At 38.9% G+C, this 19,547-nt stretch overlaps 1 protein-coding gene across 1 annotated transcript; it reads right to left on the bottom strand.

Moving 5' to 3' along the window:
• Window positions 1-5,399: 5,399 nt before the first annotated feature.
• Window positions 5,400-18,079, bottom strand: LOC118241876 (cell adhesion molecule CEACAM3-like). The gene is made up of 6 exons (XM_081695474.1): window positions 17,987-18,079; window positions 13,699-14,016; window positions 10,404-10,721; window positions 9,203-9,505; window positions 7,212-7,310; window positions 5,400-7,081 (listed from the first exon to the last, which is right to left on the bottom strand). The coding sequence occupies exons 1-6, from the start codon at window positions 18,030-18,032 to the stop codon at window positions 7,017-7,019; spliced, it is 1,149 nt and encodes a 382-aa protein (XP_081551600.1). The 5' UTR covers window positions 18,033-18,079; the 3' UTR covers window positions 5,400-7,016.
• Window positions 18,080-19,547: the final 1,468 nt, after the last annotated feature.

Here is a 19,547-nt window from a genome sequence, read left to right as displayed (position 1 = left end):
GCTTCGAATCATTTAGCAGTACAATAAGGAAGAACCTCAAACGCTTCACAGGACTTCGTCTGCACATCATTACCAAGAAGGAAGTTAAACAGTAAACGCTAGAATAACGAGCAGGCTAATAACGTTACCAAACAACAATAAACTCACGGGAGGACGAGAGAGCGCACATTCAGATACCCACAACCAAGACGATAAAACAAGGGATATTTATACAAAGGTTAACGAATGCAAACTAGACAAAGATGAAAACAGTGACAGAAAAAACAAACGAGGGGTCGGAACAGAAAAACCAAAACAAAGAAGCATGTGTGTTAAAAACCTGAGAAATTCTTACTTGAACTGCACAAGATATTTGTTACAATTAAAGGAGTATTTGACCATCACTGAACTAAACGTTACTGGTAATGTGCACAGATGACAGCACAACAACAAATATGACAGCAGAAAGTCTACAAGTAACTCAGACAACCAAGACTTTGCTAGTGTGGATACATAAGAAAACCTTAAACCTGGATTTATCATTTGCAGTTGGATTTGGATCAAATACAGTGTTTTACCTTTAATGGTGAGTTTGATGTATTTATAGTACTGGTTAAGATAACAGCTGTAGACTCCCTCATCCTCTTCAGTCAGGTGTGATATGAGTAGAAAGAGATTTCCTGGAGAGTGAACAGTACCCATCTGAACTCTGTTTCTGTACTGTTCACTCTCACTGGTGATCACGTCCCATGTTTTATTGTTTGTGTTGTGTTTCTTCCAGGTGAAACTCTCAGGTTTGGCGTGTGGGTCAGTACAGGAGCAGGGCAGCAGTACTGAGTCTCCTGTGTATGCAGTGATGTCGTCTGTCTTCTGATTCTCTGCCAAACTGCAGCCTGCAGAAACACACAGGATAAAGGCCTAATTATTATTTAATATGACATACTCCGTTATTATTATTATATATGACATACTTAATTACTCCAGGTCCAGTCACCTGATGGTACTGATGGTACCAGCCAATTGATGATGGTACTGGAAATCACTAAGAGATTTCCCAATAGATGTTGGTATGATGGATGCATGACCATCAAGTTATAAGATGTAAATGTCTGATTATATTGATTATAGATTGTCTTTGCCTCCCTCTCACTCATTCTCCCTCTCCACTCCCTCCCTCCTTCCTTCTCTCCCTCTCCCTTCCCACTAAAGTTACTACCACTAACATTCCCACTAAAGTTACTAATAACATGTGACTAATCTTGTTTGAAGCTTCAAACATCACAGATACACAGGATGAGGTTGAGACTGTTTCATAGGTTTGGCACTCTCCTATAACTTAGAAGCTTTATCTTTTTACTAAAACCCTGTTGTCTCCCAGTATAGTTTTGTACTATGTTTTCACATAAAAAGGGAAACAATGATTTTAAACAAATTATTGCAGAATTGAATTACTAAACATCATTACTGATCATCATTTTTTTTTTAATGAAATATGAAAGCGGTGGAGTGTTGTATTGTGCAGTTTTGAATCTATGGCTGCTATAATTTCTGAAAACCACCAGGTGTCGCTGTTTTGTCACCAGCTTTCAATGCTCCAAAGCTTCCAATCCTTTAGCAGTACAATAATGAAGCACCTCAAACGCTTCACAGGACTTCGTCTGCACATCATTTCCAAAAAGGAAGTAAAAACACACCTGCATTCCACAACACACTACACACAGCTACAGCAGTAACGCTGCTACACATCTTATACACTCTACAAAACTACAGTGTACTGAACACTGAAAACTGCACCCTAGACTACAGTCTGTCTGTGGGAATCACCACACAACTATGACCTGGAACTCTACAACTCTCTCAGTAGAACTCCACTGAAATTCTCCACCCACTAATATCCACAGTAGAGAGGAAGTGTGTTCAAGTGCAAAATAAATTATTCCTCCACTTCTTTCTCTCTCACATACAGACTAAATCTAACAGTGAAACAGTGTCTTTCTAGTGTCATCACTTCCTCCTGAGCTGCCAGTGTTCAGTCCCCATCCTCAGTAAAGTGATCCTGCAGTAAGAAGTAGTGCTACACAGTGATCCCCCTCAGCACTGTTTGGTCACATCATTTCACTCCTGCACTTAGTGATCAGAGGGCCAAACTGAATATGTATCTTAGCAAATATTAGACAGATCAGACAGGAAGAGCTTTAGACTACATGCTGATCAAAAATAAACATTGATCATTTAATCATTTAAACATGAGGTCTGATAACATTCATATTATTCATAAAGGACAGGTGGAATGCAGCAGTCTATGATCATGTTGTAGTTTGTCATATTATTATGAAAAAACTACTTAATTGAAGCTGTGAAATCCACCCACTGACACAGAACCACTAAAGGAGTCATCAAAGTAAAGACCACTTTGGATGTAGACAGTACAATGTCATCACAACCCAACAGTTATCATAGGAAGTAGAAACATTTTTTTTTACATTTTCTCTTTGTTACTTTGTTCTTTTTGTTTTTAAAGCTGTCAAAATCTGTTTAACAACTGTTTGATGATGGTGAATATCTATAAAGTAACTAACTGAGGCTGTAGGCTAGTGTGCACTGCACTGTCACAACAACAACAACAACAAAATAAAATAAAAACTAAAAAGACAAAAAGCCACAAAAAGCAAAAATAGTAATAAATAAATATATAAATATAAGAACTAAGAACAGCAATAGAGAGAGTGGGCTTCCTTGCCTAGTACCTCTATACACATTTTATGATGTTATTACATTAGTACTGACTGTGGCCTTAGGTGTGGTGTTAAAGATTTTACGCAATGTGAGGAAAAAACTGAACATTATTGGCCAGTCCGACTGCTCACTCCGAACGTGTACATCGCTACAAGGACTATTGGAACAGAGTAGTGTTTGTCGTTAGTAGTGGTATCGTCACATATTGACAATGGAAAATAAAGAGCACTTTGGTGCAACCTTGCCTCTCCCTTCCTCTGAACTGCCACCGTCACAGTATTAGGTTAAGTAGTCTACCATGTTAATGGTTGAGTGTCTCCTTTGATGAAACCAGTTTGATCAGTGATGGAATAATATGTTCTAATCTAATGGCTAATGCTTCGCTAGTTGTTTTTTTTTTCATTTTTTATTTCAATGTTTCCAAGAGATTATATAGAGGTTTATTTAGAGATGGGGTTTGTACAGAGAGATGTAGATTTCATTAAAAGGACCAAATAAGGACGGACTTTAGTAAAATGTGTTCAGAGTTGTAGACCAGTACCACAGACCAAACATCTTTCATCTCCAAGGCAGCCTGACTGCTGTCCAAGGTGCTGAAACTGCACCCTTCAGCCAGGTTCAGAACCTGTGCTGTACACAGCTGCCCTGCATATGGCTGCCCAGTGAGACCCAGACAGAAGCCCCTGGTGCTTCCTCAGCTGTAGCCACTCACTTTCCCACCTCACCAAATACACCAAATGGTCTTTAGAGGGGGCGCATATCCTACAGTTTTCCTTTGTTTTATAGTTTGCTTTGGTGTACTCTTAGAATGTTTGTGTGGCTTAATCTTCAGCAAAAGTCAGTTAATAATTCAGTTTTACACAGCTATTTTCTAACCTCTATTTATCCCCTGGAATTAAACAGGCCATTTCTGTTGCTGTGCTTTTAAGATGTAAGATAAATGAGCTCTGTTCTGATTGGCTGCCCTGTATTGTGCTTCATTTAAAAAGCACTAAGAGCTGAAATATGTCTGAGAACTGCAATGTAGGTGTTGGGGGTTAAACTGCTGTAGGCCAAAGAGGCAGAGATAAGTAAATGAGCTGGTTCTCATGACATCAGAGAAACAGTGATTTCAAAACAGGCTATTTTTACAGATTAGATTTCATATATGGACTGTAAGGAATGGGAGAATAAACAATGTGTTTTGAAAATTTAACAATATTTACATATTACTTACATTTTTCATTTTAATATAGTGAGTGAAATTCAGTTTTCCATGATAGGGGCCCTTTAAGGATATGAAACCAGATTTGACTTTGGCAAAACCAATAAGCAGAGTCAATCTTCTCTGTTTGTATTTGATACCTTTTGCCTTTATCACTCCAGGACGGCACTGCCATCCTGTGGGAGAAACTGACTTGGAGAACCGAGATGGATGATGCTTGTCCACAAACCCTACTATACTGTACAGTCTCAACATGCCTAATTACTACTTCCTTGTGTGATATTCTGTGCAGATGACTTTTTGGCCGGGACAGATGTATAGAGAATAACTTTTTTTTTTTTTATTTCCATCAGTCATTCAGTGTTTTTGTTTCAGTCTTTCCAAGAGATGACATAGGGGTTTAATCATGAAGTTTTCACCTTGAGATGTAGATATCAGTAAAAGGACTGAATAAGAATGGACTTTAGTAGAACATGTTCAGAGTTGTTGACCAATTGCTGTGGCAATATGTATGGGAGGTGAAATATATGTATGCTGGGAATTTTCACATTTGTAAACTCATTGCTTTGACCACAGAGACAAAAAAAAAGACTAATTAAGAAAACTGTCTTTAAACTGGAGTCACTGGAGTGAATGTGACAGAATCCATGCTGCCAGAGTCAGTTAGTTGATTGAATGATTAAAACATGAAGTCGATATCTGGATCACAGCAGAACCTAAAGCCCACAAAACCAAAAAAGAAGCATGGACATGTGTGTCTGTGTCTGTGTCTGTGTGTGTGTGTGTGTGTGTGTGTGTGTGTGTGTGTGTGTGTGTGTGTGTGCGCACGCGTGCAAGCATGCATGAATGTGTTAGTGTAGGCATGAATGTGTGTATGTGTTTGTGTGCATCAGCACTGGCTGTCCAGTCTTCTTGACCAAGTGTGTAGTGACCAAAGAGCTGCATCACAAACAATAAAAGTGAGGAATAAATAACACAAACAGAAATAAAGAAGTGAGTACAATTCTCACATCTGTAAACTGGTGGCTATATACACATATACGGGAGCAGGCATATATTTGTGAGTGTGGGTGTGTGTGTGGGCTGGTAGTAGGTGTGTATCACTTTGTACATTTAATGTGTGTGAAAAATTATGTATTTTTCTCCAGGTCCTTCAAATGTGGGTCTGGCCATCCTGAAGCAGCCGTGTGTGTGTGTGTGTGTGTGTGTGTGTGTGTATGTTTTTGTTTGTATGAATGTGCATGGATGTGGGTGCATATGTTTTTATGTGTGTGTATGTATGTGTGTGTTTACATGTATGTGTGCATGCCAATTCCCCCCCAGCTAGACACATCACAGACAGTGACGTCCAACAGATAGTGGCATGTCCAACTGCTGTCAGTGAACTGCACTCTACACACATTCTGCTGTCAAACTGCACCACACACACTTTCATGATGTAGTTGTTTATCAGTGGATGTAAACAGAAACTACAACTCTGTCCTGCTTTGGCTCTTTATTTATGAAACAGCAATAGACTCACTGCATACAGACAGTGGATGGCATTTGACTTTAAAAGGTATGATTAATAACAGAAAAAATATGCTGCTATTTAAAGGTCAAATATAAAAAAAATCCTTCAATAGAGATAAAAACATAAAATGCAGAAAAATTATTCCTTGGAAAAAATACCATAATGTAATAATAAAACGCAATACATTTTTTACAGACTCATAGAGCAAAATGATGCTTGTAGGAGTCAGAATTTAGTTCTAGATTGACAATATTTAAATTGACATTTACAGCATTTAACATGTTGATTTAGCAGTTAGCCTCCTCAAGTGTACCAAAAACAAACAAACAAAAACCCCACAAGTTCTCTGGTTCTATATTTTGTCAGTCTTAGTCCTGCCCCTACAAGTCCTACTTTATGCTAGTATCTAATTAGCAATTGGCAAGTAATTAGCACCGGTTCCTCTCTACCGGACCGAACTACAGCACATTATTTCAGTGCCACTTAATGGGACAGGTCGGTGAAGAATCATATTTACTTTATTTTCCCTTAACCCGGGTAGACAAGACATGGTTGGAGTAAATTAAAGGAGCACATTTTGATCCTTTAATTTAGAACAAAAGATGCTAATGTTGCTAACAGACCATGCTTTTACTCAATAAATGTACACAATGTGATTTTAGACATTTATTAGACATTTTAATATTACTTTATTCATTTATTTCACTATTGTGGTAAACCTATTTCAATCACCAAAACAGGTTCACAAGAGTAAAGGTATTTTTTCTCATGAGATGAAAAATTTCCATATTCCATACATTGCTTTATGCAGTGATCCACATCAAATTCTACCTCAACAGGAAGATAGCTGAGATTGTTCTGAACACCGTGATATCAAACATGTAAGTACCTTTAAGGTGAATTTAAGAAAATCAGCAGAACAGACATTGCTCTGAGCCTTCCGATGGTTAAATGTCAGTGGTACGACAAAATCTGTGAGCACCGAATTCTGTCACTATAGAGCCTCAACACACAGATCACCATTTCTGACAGCTGTTGTAAGAATATGTGACCACACTGTACTGTCATAAAAAATGAGTTAAACACCAAACATGTATTTTAGGTGTTGTGATTTCTGATGGCTGGGTGCCGCTACTCTCTATTGATCCCAGATATAAATACCTTTGTGTAAATGAATGTATGAGGATGACAACACCTGTAGAGAGAAGGTAACACTCACCATCAGCAGCGTGGAGCACAAGGAGGAGATAAACACACAGCTGCATTCTTACTGAGTTTCACACACACACACACACACACACACACACACACACACACACACACACACACACACACACACACACACACATAGCAGGACTGCTGCTACACACCGTACATACTCTTCAAAACTACAGTCTAGTGAATAACCTGACAGCTACACTTACAGTGGAGAGGAACTGTATTCAAATGAAGATATTCTGATAAATCTCTAACGCACAAACTTGGTCAGGTCAGTGGGTACAGCTGATCAGATGTGTGTGGCAGGTCTGTTAAACAGGTGTGTAGGTCTGAAGCTGGTCTGTTGATTTCTCTTGGTTTTCTTCTCTACTGCAGACTAGCTGTTCCATCTCCACCAGCAGTGTTATAGTGAACTCTGCTCATTTCTGACACTGAAGCAGGTCACATGAACAAGAACAACTCAGTTCATTCAGGATCTGACTCTGCACATGGTAAAATGGATGTTAATAGACACAATGAGAAAACAATCTGATTATAACAGCTTGCTAATGAGATTTTTACCTTTGTTTCTCTTGGTGTAATAAACCACAGCCACGATAATGTGGAGGAAGATCACAGCGACCAAAGCAAAGAGGATGTAGGGCAGAGTCTGAGGAGAGACTGTAACAACACAACAAACACTGACCCCAGTCTTACACAGCAGCAGAATATATTTATTTAACACAGCTGTGAACTGTTTCCTCTTCTAAACACTCCCTCTTAAACTAAATGTTAAACTATACTACATGTCATTTACTACTATTATTATTATCATTAGTAGTAGTATTCGTAGTAGCAGTATATAGTGGGTTAACTGGAGAATATTATTAAACAAAAGCATCTTAAATTCAGTGGTAGTTGATGAACAGAATGAATGTGGGGCCTCTACAAGAATAGAAAGTATGATGAGTTGAAAGTACTGAAGGTTCTGTGCTTTCATGCATTTTACATGTTTACATTTATATTTTGTACTACAGAACTGATAAATGTACAGTTTGTAAAAGCAAAAGTCTTCGGTTCGCTGTGTTACTGGTGGTTAATAGGATGGCTAAGTGTGAGGTTACAGGTTCTATAGGTGCAGTGTGTCCTTCAGTCATTTTCTGTGAGTGAATGAATAAGGGGCTCCTGAGTCAAGTCGAGTCGAGTCGAGTCGAGTCTCTCTCTCTCTCTCTCTCTCTCTCTCTCTCTCTCTCTCTCTCTCTCTCTCTCTCTCTCAGTTCATTTCAGTTCAGTAAGCTTTACTGGCATGACCATATACAACTATAGTATTGCCAAAGCAGAATTACAACATGAACATTACACAACATTACAACCTTTGCAATTATGGAAATTAAGAATTCTGTTATGATAAAGAACTTGAAGAGAAACTGTAATTGGTCTGAAATAATAATAATTGGAAGAAGTAAAAGGGAAGAAGTGAAAAGAAAGGGAAATAAATAAATTATAAGAATGGAAAATAATAAATAGTTAATAATAATAAATAGTTAGGTAACTTTTATAAACTGGGTAATATAGTCTGTTTGTGTGTGTGTGTGTGTGTGTGTGTGTGTGTGTGTGTGTGTGTGTGTTTGGGTGGGTTAATCACTGTCCCTCATCTTATGGCAGGCAGATATGTATCACCCAGCTAAAGCGCTGCTTTCCTTCTTTTCGCCCAGTAGGATGGGCAGTTTGTCAGTGTTAGACAGACACTTAAAGTTGGGGTGGACCGTCTCAGATTTTGTATAGTAAATTTGCCGTATTTGGATGAATTTTTCACATTCAGTGAGGAAGTGCAGCTCTGTCTCTACAGTGTCATATTTACATTGCTGACAGAGTCTCTGTTCTCTGGGCAGCCATGACATTTATATCGGCTGGTCTGGACGGCCAGGCTGTGTTCTCTGAGTCTGGACTTTGTCAACGTGGTTCTGTGTTTAATGTCAGTCACTGTGTACAGGTCGTCTGCTACCGTGTACTGATGTTTTAGGGCCAGATAACGCTGCATTTTGCTTTGTGCTTGTGTTTGTGTTCCAGTGGGTGATGTAGTTTAGTTTGTGAAGTGTAATAATTTGATTTGGTCTGATTGTACTTCAGACTGGTCCTGATGTGTTAGTGTTAGTGTGTGTTAATGAACAGCACCAGCTGTGAGAGGAGACTCTTCCCTCTGCTCTTTTTTCCTTCTCTCCCTCTCCCTCTCCCTCCCTCTCTTTTTCTCTCTCTCCCTCTTTCTCCCCCTCTCTCTAGAGCAAATGAGAACAGTAGTAACTAAATAAGGAAACTAAACAAGTCGTGTGTAATATGGGTATATAACTGACTAGAACCTAAACAGGACAGAAGACAAGAGGCATTAACTACAGGCATGAAATACAAATACAAACAGAAGATGTAACTAGAAACAGACAGAAGTAGAACTGCAGATCCTGCCGCTGGATAGATTTTTTGTTTTATGTAGTACAGTAGTTAGTTATTGGTACAGATCAGTCACTATATGCAGTCAACAACATTTCATACATTAAATACACAAGAGGTTGGTTTACCTGTTACTTGAAGTTGCACATCTATAAGATGATAACTGCTGATGCTACACCTGTACTGTCCCCAGTCCTCTTTAGTCAGACCAGATATGAATAGAGAGAAATTTCTTGGAGCAGGAACTAGCTGAATTCTATCAGTGTAACGGTTTGTCTGGTCAATTGGGTAGATGACATCAGATTCATTTATAAAACTCCATCTGACGGTTTTTGGCTCGGCCAGCAGTTCGGTGCAGTAACAGGGCAGCAGGACAGACCCTCCCACGTATCCACTCAGCACTGTGGGAGGCTTCACAACATCCTTACAGACTAGATAGAGCAGAAACACTGACATGTTACACTACTGTTATGAAGTAACCTGTACAACCAGTGACATTCATCTGTGACCCATCATATGAAGACAAAACAAATCCATTTGTGAAATGTTTAACATCCTTTTGTTACAGAATTGATGCAAGTTTATGCTCTCTGTCACATGCATTAAAATATAAATGGATTAGAAAAATCTTGTAGAGTCAGTGGTTCTAGCCCATCTGGTGTAACACACAGTTAGTGTTAACCATCCTCCAACTCCAGTCATGGTCAGTGTCTGACCACTGAACCACTGTTGGCTGGATATCTTTCACTGTCAGAACACTCTCAACCTACCAGTAGCACTGAATCCAGTAACACTGCTGTACCTGAACCACTCATACCAGTACAGCACCCAATACCAAGCCTCCAGCACTGTAGTGGGACTGACGTGTGGAGAATGGTTCAGTATCCACATATACTGGGACATCTGTGGTCAGAAACTGACCAGTGATATCCTGGGTGCAGGGTGACACACAAACTGTGTAAGACACCAGGTGGACACAGCCTGTAATTATACCTACACATTCACTTATTAGAGGTACTGAAAGTGTTCAGTGAGGGCAGGTGAAATGTATGTCAGTTGTGTTTAACTCTTCTAGACTGGTGACAGAGGGTGTCTGGTGACTAATATCTGAGGATAATGTGGTCCACATGATAGATACATAAATATGTAATGGTGTTTCTCTATTTTTAAATGTGCTGTTTTTGAATTTCAGTCATAAGTGGTGAATGTATTTATATTACATTTAATTGTATGTTTAAAAAGAAAAGTTCATTCTGGAAAATGAACCAAGCTAAATCTACTTATGTGATTTTCTTTGCATTAGGACTGTGTTTACTAATAATATTTTACCTGAAACATAAAGTTTGATGTCTTTGTGTTTATTCCCTTTAGTTTGACACCTGTAGTCTCCCTCATCCTCTTCAGTCAGGTGTGATATGAGTAGAGAGAGATTTCCTGGAGAGTGAGCAGTATTCAGCTGAACTCTGTTTCTGTACTGTTCACTCTCACTGGAGATCACATCCCATGTGTTTCTGTTTGGGTTGTATTTCTTCCAGGTGAAACTCTCAGGTTCGTTGTGTAGTTCGATGCAGCTGCAGGGTAGCAGTACTGAGTCTCCTGTGTGTGCAGTGATGAGTTTTAGCTCCCTGTTGTGTTCCAGTACACAACCTGTAGAAACACACCCTACTGTCAGACTCCACCACATTTGCTTGTTAGATTAATACATATTTACTTTAATATTATATGATTTTTGGCATTGTCCTAATGACATTTTTATCCTTATAACCCTGATAGTTAGAAGGCGTAACTGAATAATTCAGTTTCTCCATTTAGGTAACAATTTGAGGTATGTTTGTTTGTTGGTAAGCAGAAATATAACACATTTTTAATATTTGATCAAAATCTGCATTTCAATTTTACTAACACTTTCCTTAAAACTGGTCTTCATAAATCCTTCGTAACAGCTCATGCAAACCTACATATGACTTTATAAAGGCTGATTCTGACAGACATTAACTGTTATATAGGCTTCTCTTGGTAACATAATACTATCGGTTGATTAATTTATATAACACCTCAGTCAGGTGAGTTAAAATAACATATGTTAAGATAACAAACCTTTATAACTACTGTAGTAATAAGGTTTGCACATTTGTAACTCAGACAGGTCCATCATGTGATATTAATATTGAGACTTGGTGGTGAGGCTGAAATGAAACTCCCATATGACTCTTTTGTAAATTACTCTGTACTCAAAGTGATATGTTGCCTATTTTGCCCTGGTCCTTAAAAAACTGTTCAATTTTGCTCTTCATAAGATGTTTATGTATGTCTAAGGTAACGGCATAACATTAATAGACAGGGAAAGGTCAGAGACAACATGTATAACTGTGAAGCCTTCACTACAATTCTTTATATCAAGCCAGCCATCCACTGCCACATACAACACGATACTGATCACATTCTTCAAGTGCTCGTGTGTGTTCAGTTTTCCACCTCATCTCACTTGGTATGTGTGTGTGTCTAGTTGTGTCTATACAGGCAAAGGTCTGAGTAGGAACCATTCTAACAGAAATGGGACCTTATAGAGATGATCCAGTTAGATTCCCATTCTAATTACATTCCCATCACATTCCTATTAAGACTTAAGCGTCGGTCACATCTAACTGCCACCTTGCTAATGTTTTCACATGGGTGGAGCAAAATCAGGTGACTATGTGCCTTGATAGTGTTCTTGGAGGGAAATTTGGAGGAAACAGTCATTCAGAAAACAACTATCACTATCTGACTTGTTAGTCTGGTTTTTGAGACATTGTGTTAATAATGAGTATAAAGATAACAGCTATTTTTTTCTTTCAGAAAGAAGCAAGTAAAGCCCAGTCCTCTAGTTTTCCTCTAGTAAATTTAAACTAGATTAACTTGACACAAACATTGATCTAAATCATAGATCCATATATTATAGATTAGTGGGTGCAACATGAACTTACTCACTACCGCAAGCAAATTCCCGCAGTTTTCGCATTTTCATCCATGCTCATTCAAGTCAAAGGGTTTATTTGCCAGGCAGATTTTACTTGCATTCGGTGTGACCGCTGCTTTTTTACCGCAGATTCAGAGTCCGATGCCACCTTCAAATTTAGCCTAAATAAGATGCCTTAGCAGGCAGCATATTTCAGGGGGTGAACAGTGACCACACTTAATCAACAGTCTAGGATTTAGAAACATATTAGTTATGGCTTCCATAGACATTCCAGAAAATTCTAAAACAATAAATTTAAAGCCTCATGTCAACCAGCTACAAGATTAAGCAAAAAAAAATTAAAAATGCTGGGGCAGAGCTGGTGGACTGAGGAGGTACATTTGGAGAAATTTGGATACATTTGGTACATTTGGAGATGAACATGCTTCATAAGAACTGTGCAGATTATATATATATATATATATATATATATATTTTATTTTTTTTTTATTTTTATTTTTTTTCTGATGGAACCTTTGATACTAAGGCACCAAAGCTCATATCAGTGTACCGAAGCTTTTATCAGTTACTATTACCACTAATATTACCACTAAAGGTACTATTACCACTAATATTACCACTAAAGTTACTAATAACATGTGACTACTGATGCTGGAAGCTTCAAACATCACTGAAGCACAGGATGAGGATGAGACTGTTTCATAAGTTTGGTACTGTCCTATAACTTGGAAGTCAAAAGGGAGAATAAACATTTCATAACGCCAACCTGTTGTTTTTACATAAAAGGGAAACAATGATTTTAAACAAATTATTGCAGAATTTAATTACTAAACATCATTACTGATCATCCATTTTTTTAATGACATATGAAGGCGGTGGAGTGTTGTATTATTCATAGTGCTGCGCAGTTTTTAATCTATGGCTGCTATAATTTCTGAAAACCACCAGGTGTCGCTGTTTTGTCACCAGCTTTCAACGCTACAATGATTCGAATCCTTCAGCAGTACAATAAGGAAGAACCTCAAACGCTTCACAGGACTTCGTCTGCACATCATTACCAAGAAGAAAGTTAAACAGTAAACACTAGAATAACGAGCAGGCTAATAACGTTACCAAACAACAATAAACTCATGGGAGGACGAGAGAGCGCACATTCAGATACCCACAACCAAGAAGATAAAACAAAGGATATTTATACAAAGACTAACGAATGCAAACTAGACAAAGATGAAAACAGTGACAGAAAAACCAAACGAGGGGTCGAAACAGAAAAACCAAAACAAAGAAGCACCGGACACGAGCGAACAGAACCAGGAAGAAAACCTAAACAAAGCACGCGGGAAAGCGTGACGTCAGGGAGGAGGTGACGGTGAAAGATGAGCTGAAACCTGCATAGGTGACGATTTACAGGCCATGTGTGTTAAAACCTGAGACATTCTTACTTGAACTACACAAGACATTTGTTACAATTAAAGGAGTATTTGACCATCACTGAACTAAACGTTACTGGTAATGTGCACAGATGACAGCACAACAACAAATATAACAGCAGAAAGACTACAAGTAACTCAGACAACCAAGACTTTGCTAGTGTGGATACATAAGAAAACCTTAAAGCTGGATTTATCATTTGCAGTTGGATTTGGATCAAAAACAATGTTTTACCTTTAATGGTGAGTCTGATGTATTTATATTTCTTCTTTGTAAGATAACAGCTGTAGTCTCCCTCATCCTCTTCAGTCAGGTGTGATATGAGTAGAGAGAGATTTCCTGGAGAGTGAGCAGTACCCATCTGAACTCTATTTCTGTACTGTTCACTCTCACTGGTGATCACATCCCATGTTTGTCTTCTTGTGTTGTGTTTCCTCCAGGTGAAACTCTCAGGTTTGGCGTGTGGGTCAGTACAGGAGCAGGGCAGCAGTACTGAGTCTCCTGTGTATGCAGTGACGTCGTCTGTCTTCTGATTCTCTGCCAAACTGCAGCCTGCAGAAACACACGAGATAAAGGCCTTCACTATTAAACATGGCTGCACATGTACATGTAAAATGGTTATTATTACATATGGCATAATTAATTATTATTATTATTATATATGACATACTCCATTATTATTATATATGACATACTTAACTATTATATATGACATACTTAATTGCTGCAGGTCCAGTCACCTGATGGTACTGATGGTACCAGCCAACTGATGATGGTACTGGAAATCACTAAGATATTTCCCAATAGATGTTGGTATGATGGATGCATGACCATCAAGTTATAAGATGTAAATGTCTGATTATACTGATTATAGATTGTCTCCCTCCCTCCCTCCCCTCCCTCCATCTCTCTCCACTCCCTCCCTCCTTCTCTCCCTCTCCCCTCCCACTAAAGTTACTCATAACGTGACTAATCTTGTTTGAATCTTCAAACATCACAGATAGACAGGATGAGGTTGAGACTGCTTCATAAGTTTGGCACTGTCCTATAACTTGGAAGCTTTATCTTTTTACTAAAAAATTGGAAATGTGCAAATTATAGAAGCCAAAAGGGAGAGTAAATGTTTCATAACGTCACCCTGTTGTCTGACAGTATAGTTTTGTAGTGCGTTTTCACATAAAAAGGTAAACAATGATTTTAAACAAATTATTGCAAAATTTAATTACTAAACATCATTACTGATCATCATTTTTTTAATGAAATATGAAGGCGGTGGAGTGTTGTATTGTGCAGTTTTGAATCTATGGCTGCTATAATTTCTGAAAACCACCAGGTGTCGCTGTTTTGTCACCAGCTTTCAATGCTCCAAAGCTTCGAATCCTTCAGCAGTACAATAAGGAAGAACCTCAAACGCTTCACAGGACTTCGTCTGCACATCATTACCAAAAAGGAAGTAAAAACACATCTGCAGATGAAAACACACCTGCATTCCACAACACACTACACACAGCTACAGCAGTAACACTGCTACACATCTTATACACTCTACAAAACTACAGTGTACTGAACACTGAAAACTGTAGCCCAGACTACAGTCTGTCTAGTGAAACCACCACACAACTATGACCTGGAACTCTACAACTCTCTCAGTAGAACTCCACTGAAATTCACCACCCACTAATATCCACAGTAGAGGGGAAGTGTGTTCAAGTGCAAAATAAATTATTCCTCCACTTCTTTCTCTCTCACATACAGACTAAATCTAACAGTGAAACAGTGTCTTTCTAGTGTCATCACTTCCTCCTGAGCTTCCCAGTGTTCAGTCCCCATCCTCAGTAAAGTGATCCTGCAGTAAGAAGTAGTGCTACAGAGTGATCCCCCTCAGCACTGTTTGGTCACATCATTTCACTCCTGCACATAAAGTGATCAGAGGACCAAACTGAATGTTAGCTTAGCAAATATTAGAGAGATCAGACAGGAAGAGCTCTAGAATTCATGCTGATCAAAATAAACTTTGATCATTTAATCAGGTAAACATGAGGATGGTCTGATAACATTCATATTATTCATAAAGTACAGGTGGACTGCAGCAGTCTATGATCATGTTGTAGTTTTCATACTATTAAGAAAAAACTACTTAAGAGAAGCTGTGAAATCCACAAACTGACACAGAACCACTAAAGGAGTCACCAAAGTAAAGACCACTTTGGCTGTAGATAGTACAATGTCATCACAACCCAACAGTTATCACAGGAGGTAGAAACATTTTCTCACCTTTTCTCTGTTACTTTGTTCTTTTTGTTGTTAAAGCTGTCAAAAGCTGTTTAACAACTGTTTGATGATGGTGGATATCTATAAAGTAACTAATTGAGGCTGTAGGCTAGTGTGCACTGCGCTGTAACAACAACAACAACAAAATAAAATAAAAACTGTAAAAAGACAAAACCCCCAGCATGGGCTGTCTAAGCCTCCTGGCCAATCGATGAACAAATGAGGAATAAATAACTCAAACAGAAATAAACAAGTGAGCACATTTCACACGTAGCACCGAGTGCAACCAGATTAGCAATACATATGTGAGAAGGAAGATGTGCATACTGGGAAACTGTACTGTCTTTATGGTTTTAGTTTTTTCTTATTTGTTCATTTTTTTATTTGTAATTTTTCTAAGCCTCTAAGATAAGAGGAACAACATAGGAGAACTTGAAGCCCAAACACCCAACAAGAAGAGAGAGAGAGAGAGTGTGTGTGTGTGTGTGTGTGCAGCAGCATGGGCTGTCCAAGCCTCCTGACCAATTGATGAACAAATGAGGAATAAATAACACAAACAGAAATAAACAAGTGAGCACATGTCACACGTAGCACCCAGTGCACCCAGATTAGCAATACATATGTGAGGAGGAAGCGGTGCATGCTGGGAATTCTCACATCTGTAAACTGGTAGCCATGACTATGGTGACATCAGAATAACGTAGGAATAAATAAGAAAACAGTCTTTAAACTGGAGTCATTGGAATTTATGCTGCCAGAGTCAGTTAATGATTGACTGATTAAACCATTAAGTTCAGAGCTGAATCTCTGTCACTGATGAGGATTTGGAGACTGTTTGACAATCTTCATGGGTGAGTGAAAGAAGTAAACATGTCGTTCACACAACACTAAGAGGAACAGCACAGCAGAATTTTAAGCTCACGGACCCAAAAAGGAAGCAATCGCATATGCATGTCTGTGTGTGTGTGTGTGTGTGTGTGTGTGTGTGTGTGTGTTATTTATGTATTGCTAAACTGCACCAAGGAGGAAGAAGTGCATGCTAGGAAACTGTACTGTCTTTATGGTTTTATTTTTTTCTTATTTGTTCATTTTTTATTTGTAATTTTTTCTAAGCCTCTATAAGATAAGAGGAAAAACATAGGAGAACTTGAAGCCCAAACACCAAACAAGGAGAGAGAGAGAGAGAGAGAGAGAGAGAGCAGGGCGGGGGAGGGGGTGTTTTTGCATCTACAAGTATCACTTTGAATGTACATTTACTGTGTGTGTAAAATTGTCTTTCTCCAAGTCCTTCAGATGTGGGTCTGGCCATCCTGCAGCAGCTGTGCATGTTTTTGTGTGTGTGTGTGTGTGTGTGCGCGCGCGTTTGTGCGCATGAGAGAGAGTGTGTTAGTTATGTATTGTTAAATTGTTAAACAGTGCTACAGGTTTGCTAGGAGGAAGAGGTGCTTGCTGGGAAACTGGACTGTCTTTGTGATATTACAGTTTTTTGCAAGACACAAAAACAGGGACATGTGACACAATAATTGAAACCACTAACTCATGTAGCCCATCTCCTGACCTGTTATACTAAACCAAAAGCACCTTTCCTTATTTACACTCATTTTGTATTTCTAAAACACATTTTTTCAATACATTAAACACAATTCTCTATATTGGACACATCATTCAACAGCACAGATTTCAGTGCCACTTAACGGGACAAGTCGGCGAAGAAACAAATTTACTTTACTCTCCCTTAACCCGGGTGGACAAGACATGTTTGGAGTCCGTATTTTGCTCCTTTAGAACAAAAGCTGCTAACATTGCTAACAAACACTGGAAGCCAACAGCAATGATAGCTAATAGGATTTGTAAATAAGTCAGATAGCGAGCTACATGTCCTCAAACCTCATCCAGGTCGCTTCCCGGTGACGTGTTTCTTCACTTGTCTAGTTCACAGTGAGTTATACGACACACCCACTAGTCTGGGAGATATTTATTAACACTTGGATGCTGTTTGACCGGCTTGAGAGAAGTTTGTGGACATGTATTTACGAAAACAATATTTTAGTTGCTGTTAACTTCCAGTGTTTGTTAGCAACGTTAGCATTTATCATCTTTTGTTCTAAACTAGAGGCAAAATTTATTGGTCAATAGACCGAATCTGGGGTAAGTGGTTAGCTGCTGCTCTCTGCTGATCCCAGATATAAATACCTTTGTGCAAATGAATGTATAAGGATGACAACACCTGTAGAGAGAAGGTAACACTCACCATCAGCAGCGTGGAGCACAAGGAGCAGATAAACACACACCTGCATTCTTACTGTGTTACACACACTATACACAGCTAAAGCAGGACTGCTGATACACACCGTACACACTCTTCAATACGGTCTACTGAATGACTTCACAAGAACACTTATAGTGGAGAGGAAGTGTATTCAGATGAAACTTTGACCAAATAACCTCAACACAACACACACACCAAATATAGAGATGCGGTAGGTTTTGTAAGTTGTCATGTGGTATGTCCTCTTTCTTCCTTATCATTCAGTGATCTATCAGATATTCTCACATTGTCAGTGAGGACGGTCTCATTCTTAGTTAAGTGGCTCCGTCCTTTGTCACAGAGAAACGATGTAGAAGCTCAGGGGGTGAGACCCAACATAAGCTCCCTCACTGCTGTTTGGTGATTTCATTTCACTACGACACCCAAAGTACTTCAAAGGCTTATTAATGAAAATAGTGTAACGCTTCCTACCTGGAGTGAGGAACAGGTGCTACAGGGTAACCACGATGCGTGGAGTTAACATGGAGTGACACACACACTGGTGTGCGTAATACGAAAGACTTTTATTCTCTCCTGGACCACATCAAGCCAGGTCACACGGCTATCATCATTCTACTTATATGTAAAGGAAACAGTAAAAAGCACCGTACAGCGTTACCAAAGAAAAAGGAGTGTTGAGAGGGTGAGCAGAAAGGTGACGGTCCTCTCTCTCTCTCTCTCTCTCTCTCTCTCTGTTACTCAATCTACATAATAATAAAGCTCCCTCTTAAAGGCGCAGTACAACTGTGTCTGTTACAACAGCATGTGGAATTACAGCAGCCACAAAACTGGCTACCTGAGACTTTCAAAAAGTTTGAACAGATATTTAAAGGAGCATTTAATTTCAGAGCATTATTTTTACCCACAATGCAGTGCATGAAACATAAGTCAGGTTGAATTTTAATTGCACATTTTCATCTTGGTTCAGTTTCAAATTTGATGTGGAATTTGTTTGCAGAAGTAACGTGTTTGTTGGCCAAAAAACTGGTCCTCACTCTGTAAGAATGTCACTCCACCACTAGAGATGTGAACTCTACACACACCACAAATGTACTGTTGCTTTCAGCTTCTGCGTGTGGGTTTTATATATATATATATATATCCACCTGATAAAAAGAACTGCCAAATCTTTATCGAATTTATCAACTTTTACAATACATTTTCAGATCATATCTAAAGCTGCACTATGTAGAATGTATGTTGTCCACTACACTATCTGACAGAAACCTTGGCCTCACCATTAAGAAACAATGTCATTGTGAGGACTTACTGTGCCCTGGGCCTATGAGGCACTGTGTTTACCGTCCCCTCTGCCCTGGTGGCACAATGTTTACCATGCCCTGGGCCCTGGGTGGTGCTGTGTTAATGTGCACAAACTCAGGCATCTGAATGGTAATAAAGGTTTTCAGTGAGACCTGAATGGGTCTTCATTTGTTTTGACAAAACAATCATAGCAGTCTCTAACACATCAATCAGGGGCAGGGGAGTTATAATATCAGGGGTG

Source organism: Electrophorus electricus, chromosome 2 (assembly GCF_041902795.1).
Source record: "Electrophorus electricus isolate QZ-2024a chromosome 2, ASM4190279v1, whole genome shotgun sequence".
NCBI lineage: Eukaryota > Metazoa > Chordata > Actinopteri > Gymnotiformes > Gymnotidae > Electrophorus > Electrophorus electricus.
This window is presented reverse-complemented; position numbering and strand designations above follow the sequence as displayed.

Bases quoted from the DNA above. Each gene is read 5' to 3' on its own strand.
- LOC118241876 (XM_081695474.1), bottom strand. From the start codon at position 18,032: ATGCAGGTGTGTGTTTATCTGCTCCTTGTGCTCCACGCTGCTGATG. The intron at 9,506-10,403 runs GTAAAATATTAT...TGCTCTATCTAG, and splicing joins CATCAAACTTTATGTTTCAG to TCTGTAAGGATGTTGTGAAG. The intron at 7,311-9,202 runs GTAAACCAACCT...GTGTTGTTACAG, and splicing joins TGTGCAACTTCAAGTAACAG to TCTCTCCTCAGACTCTGCCC.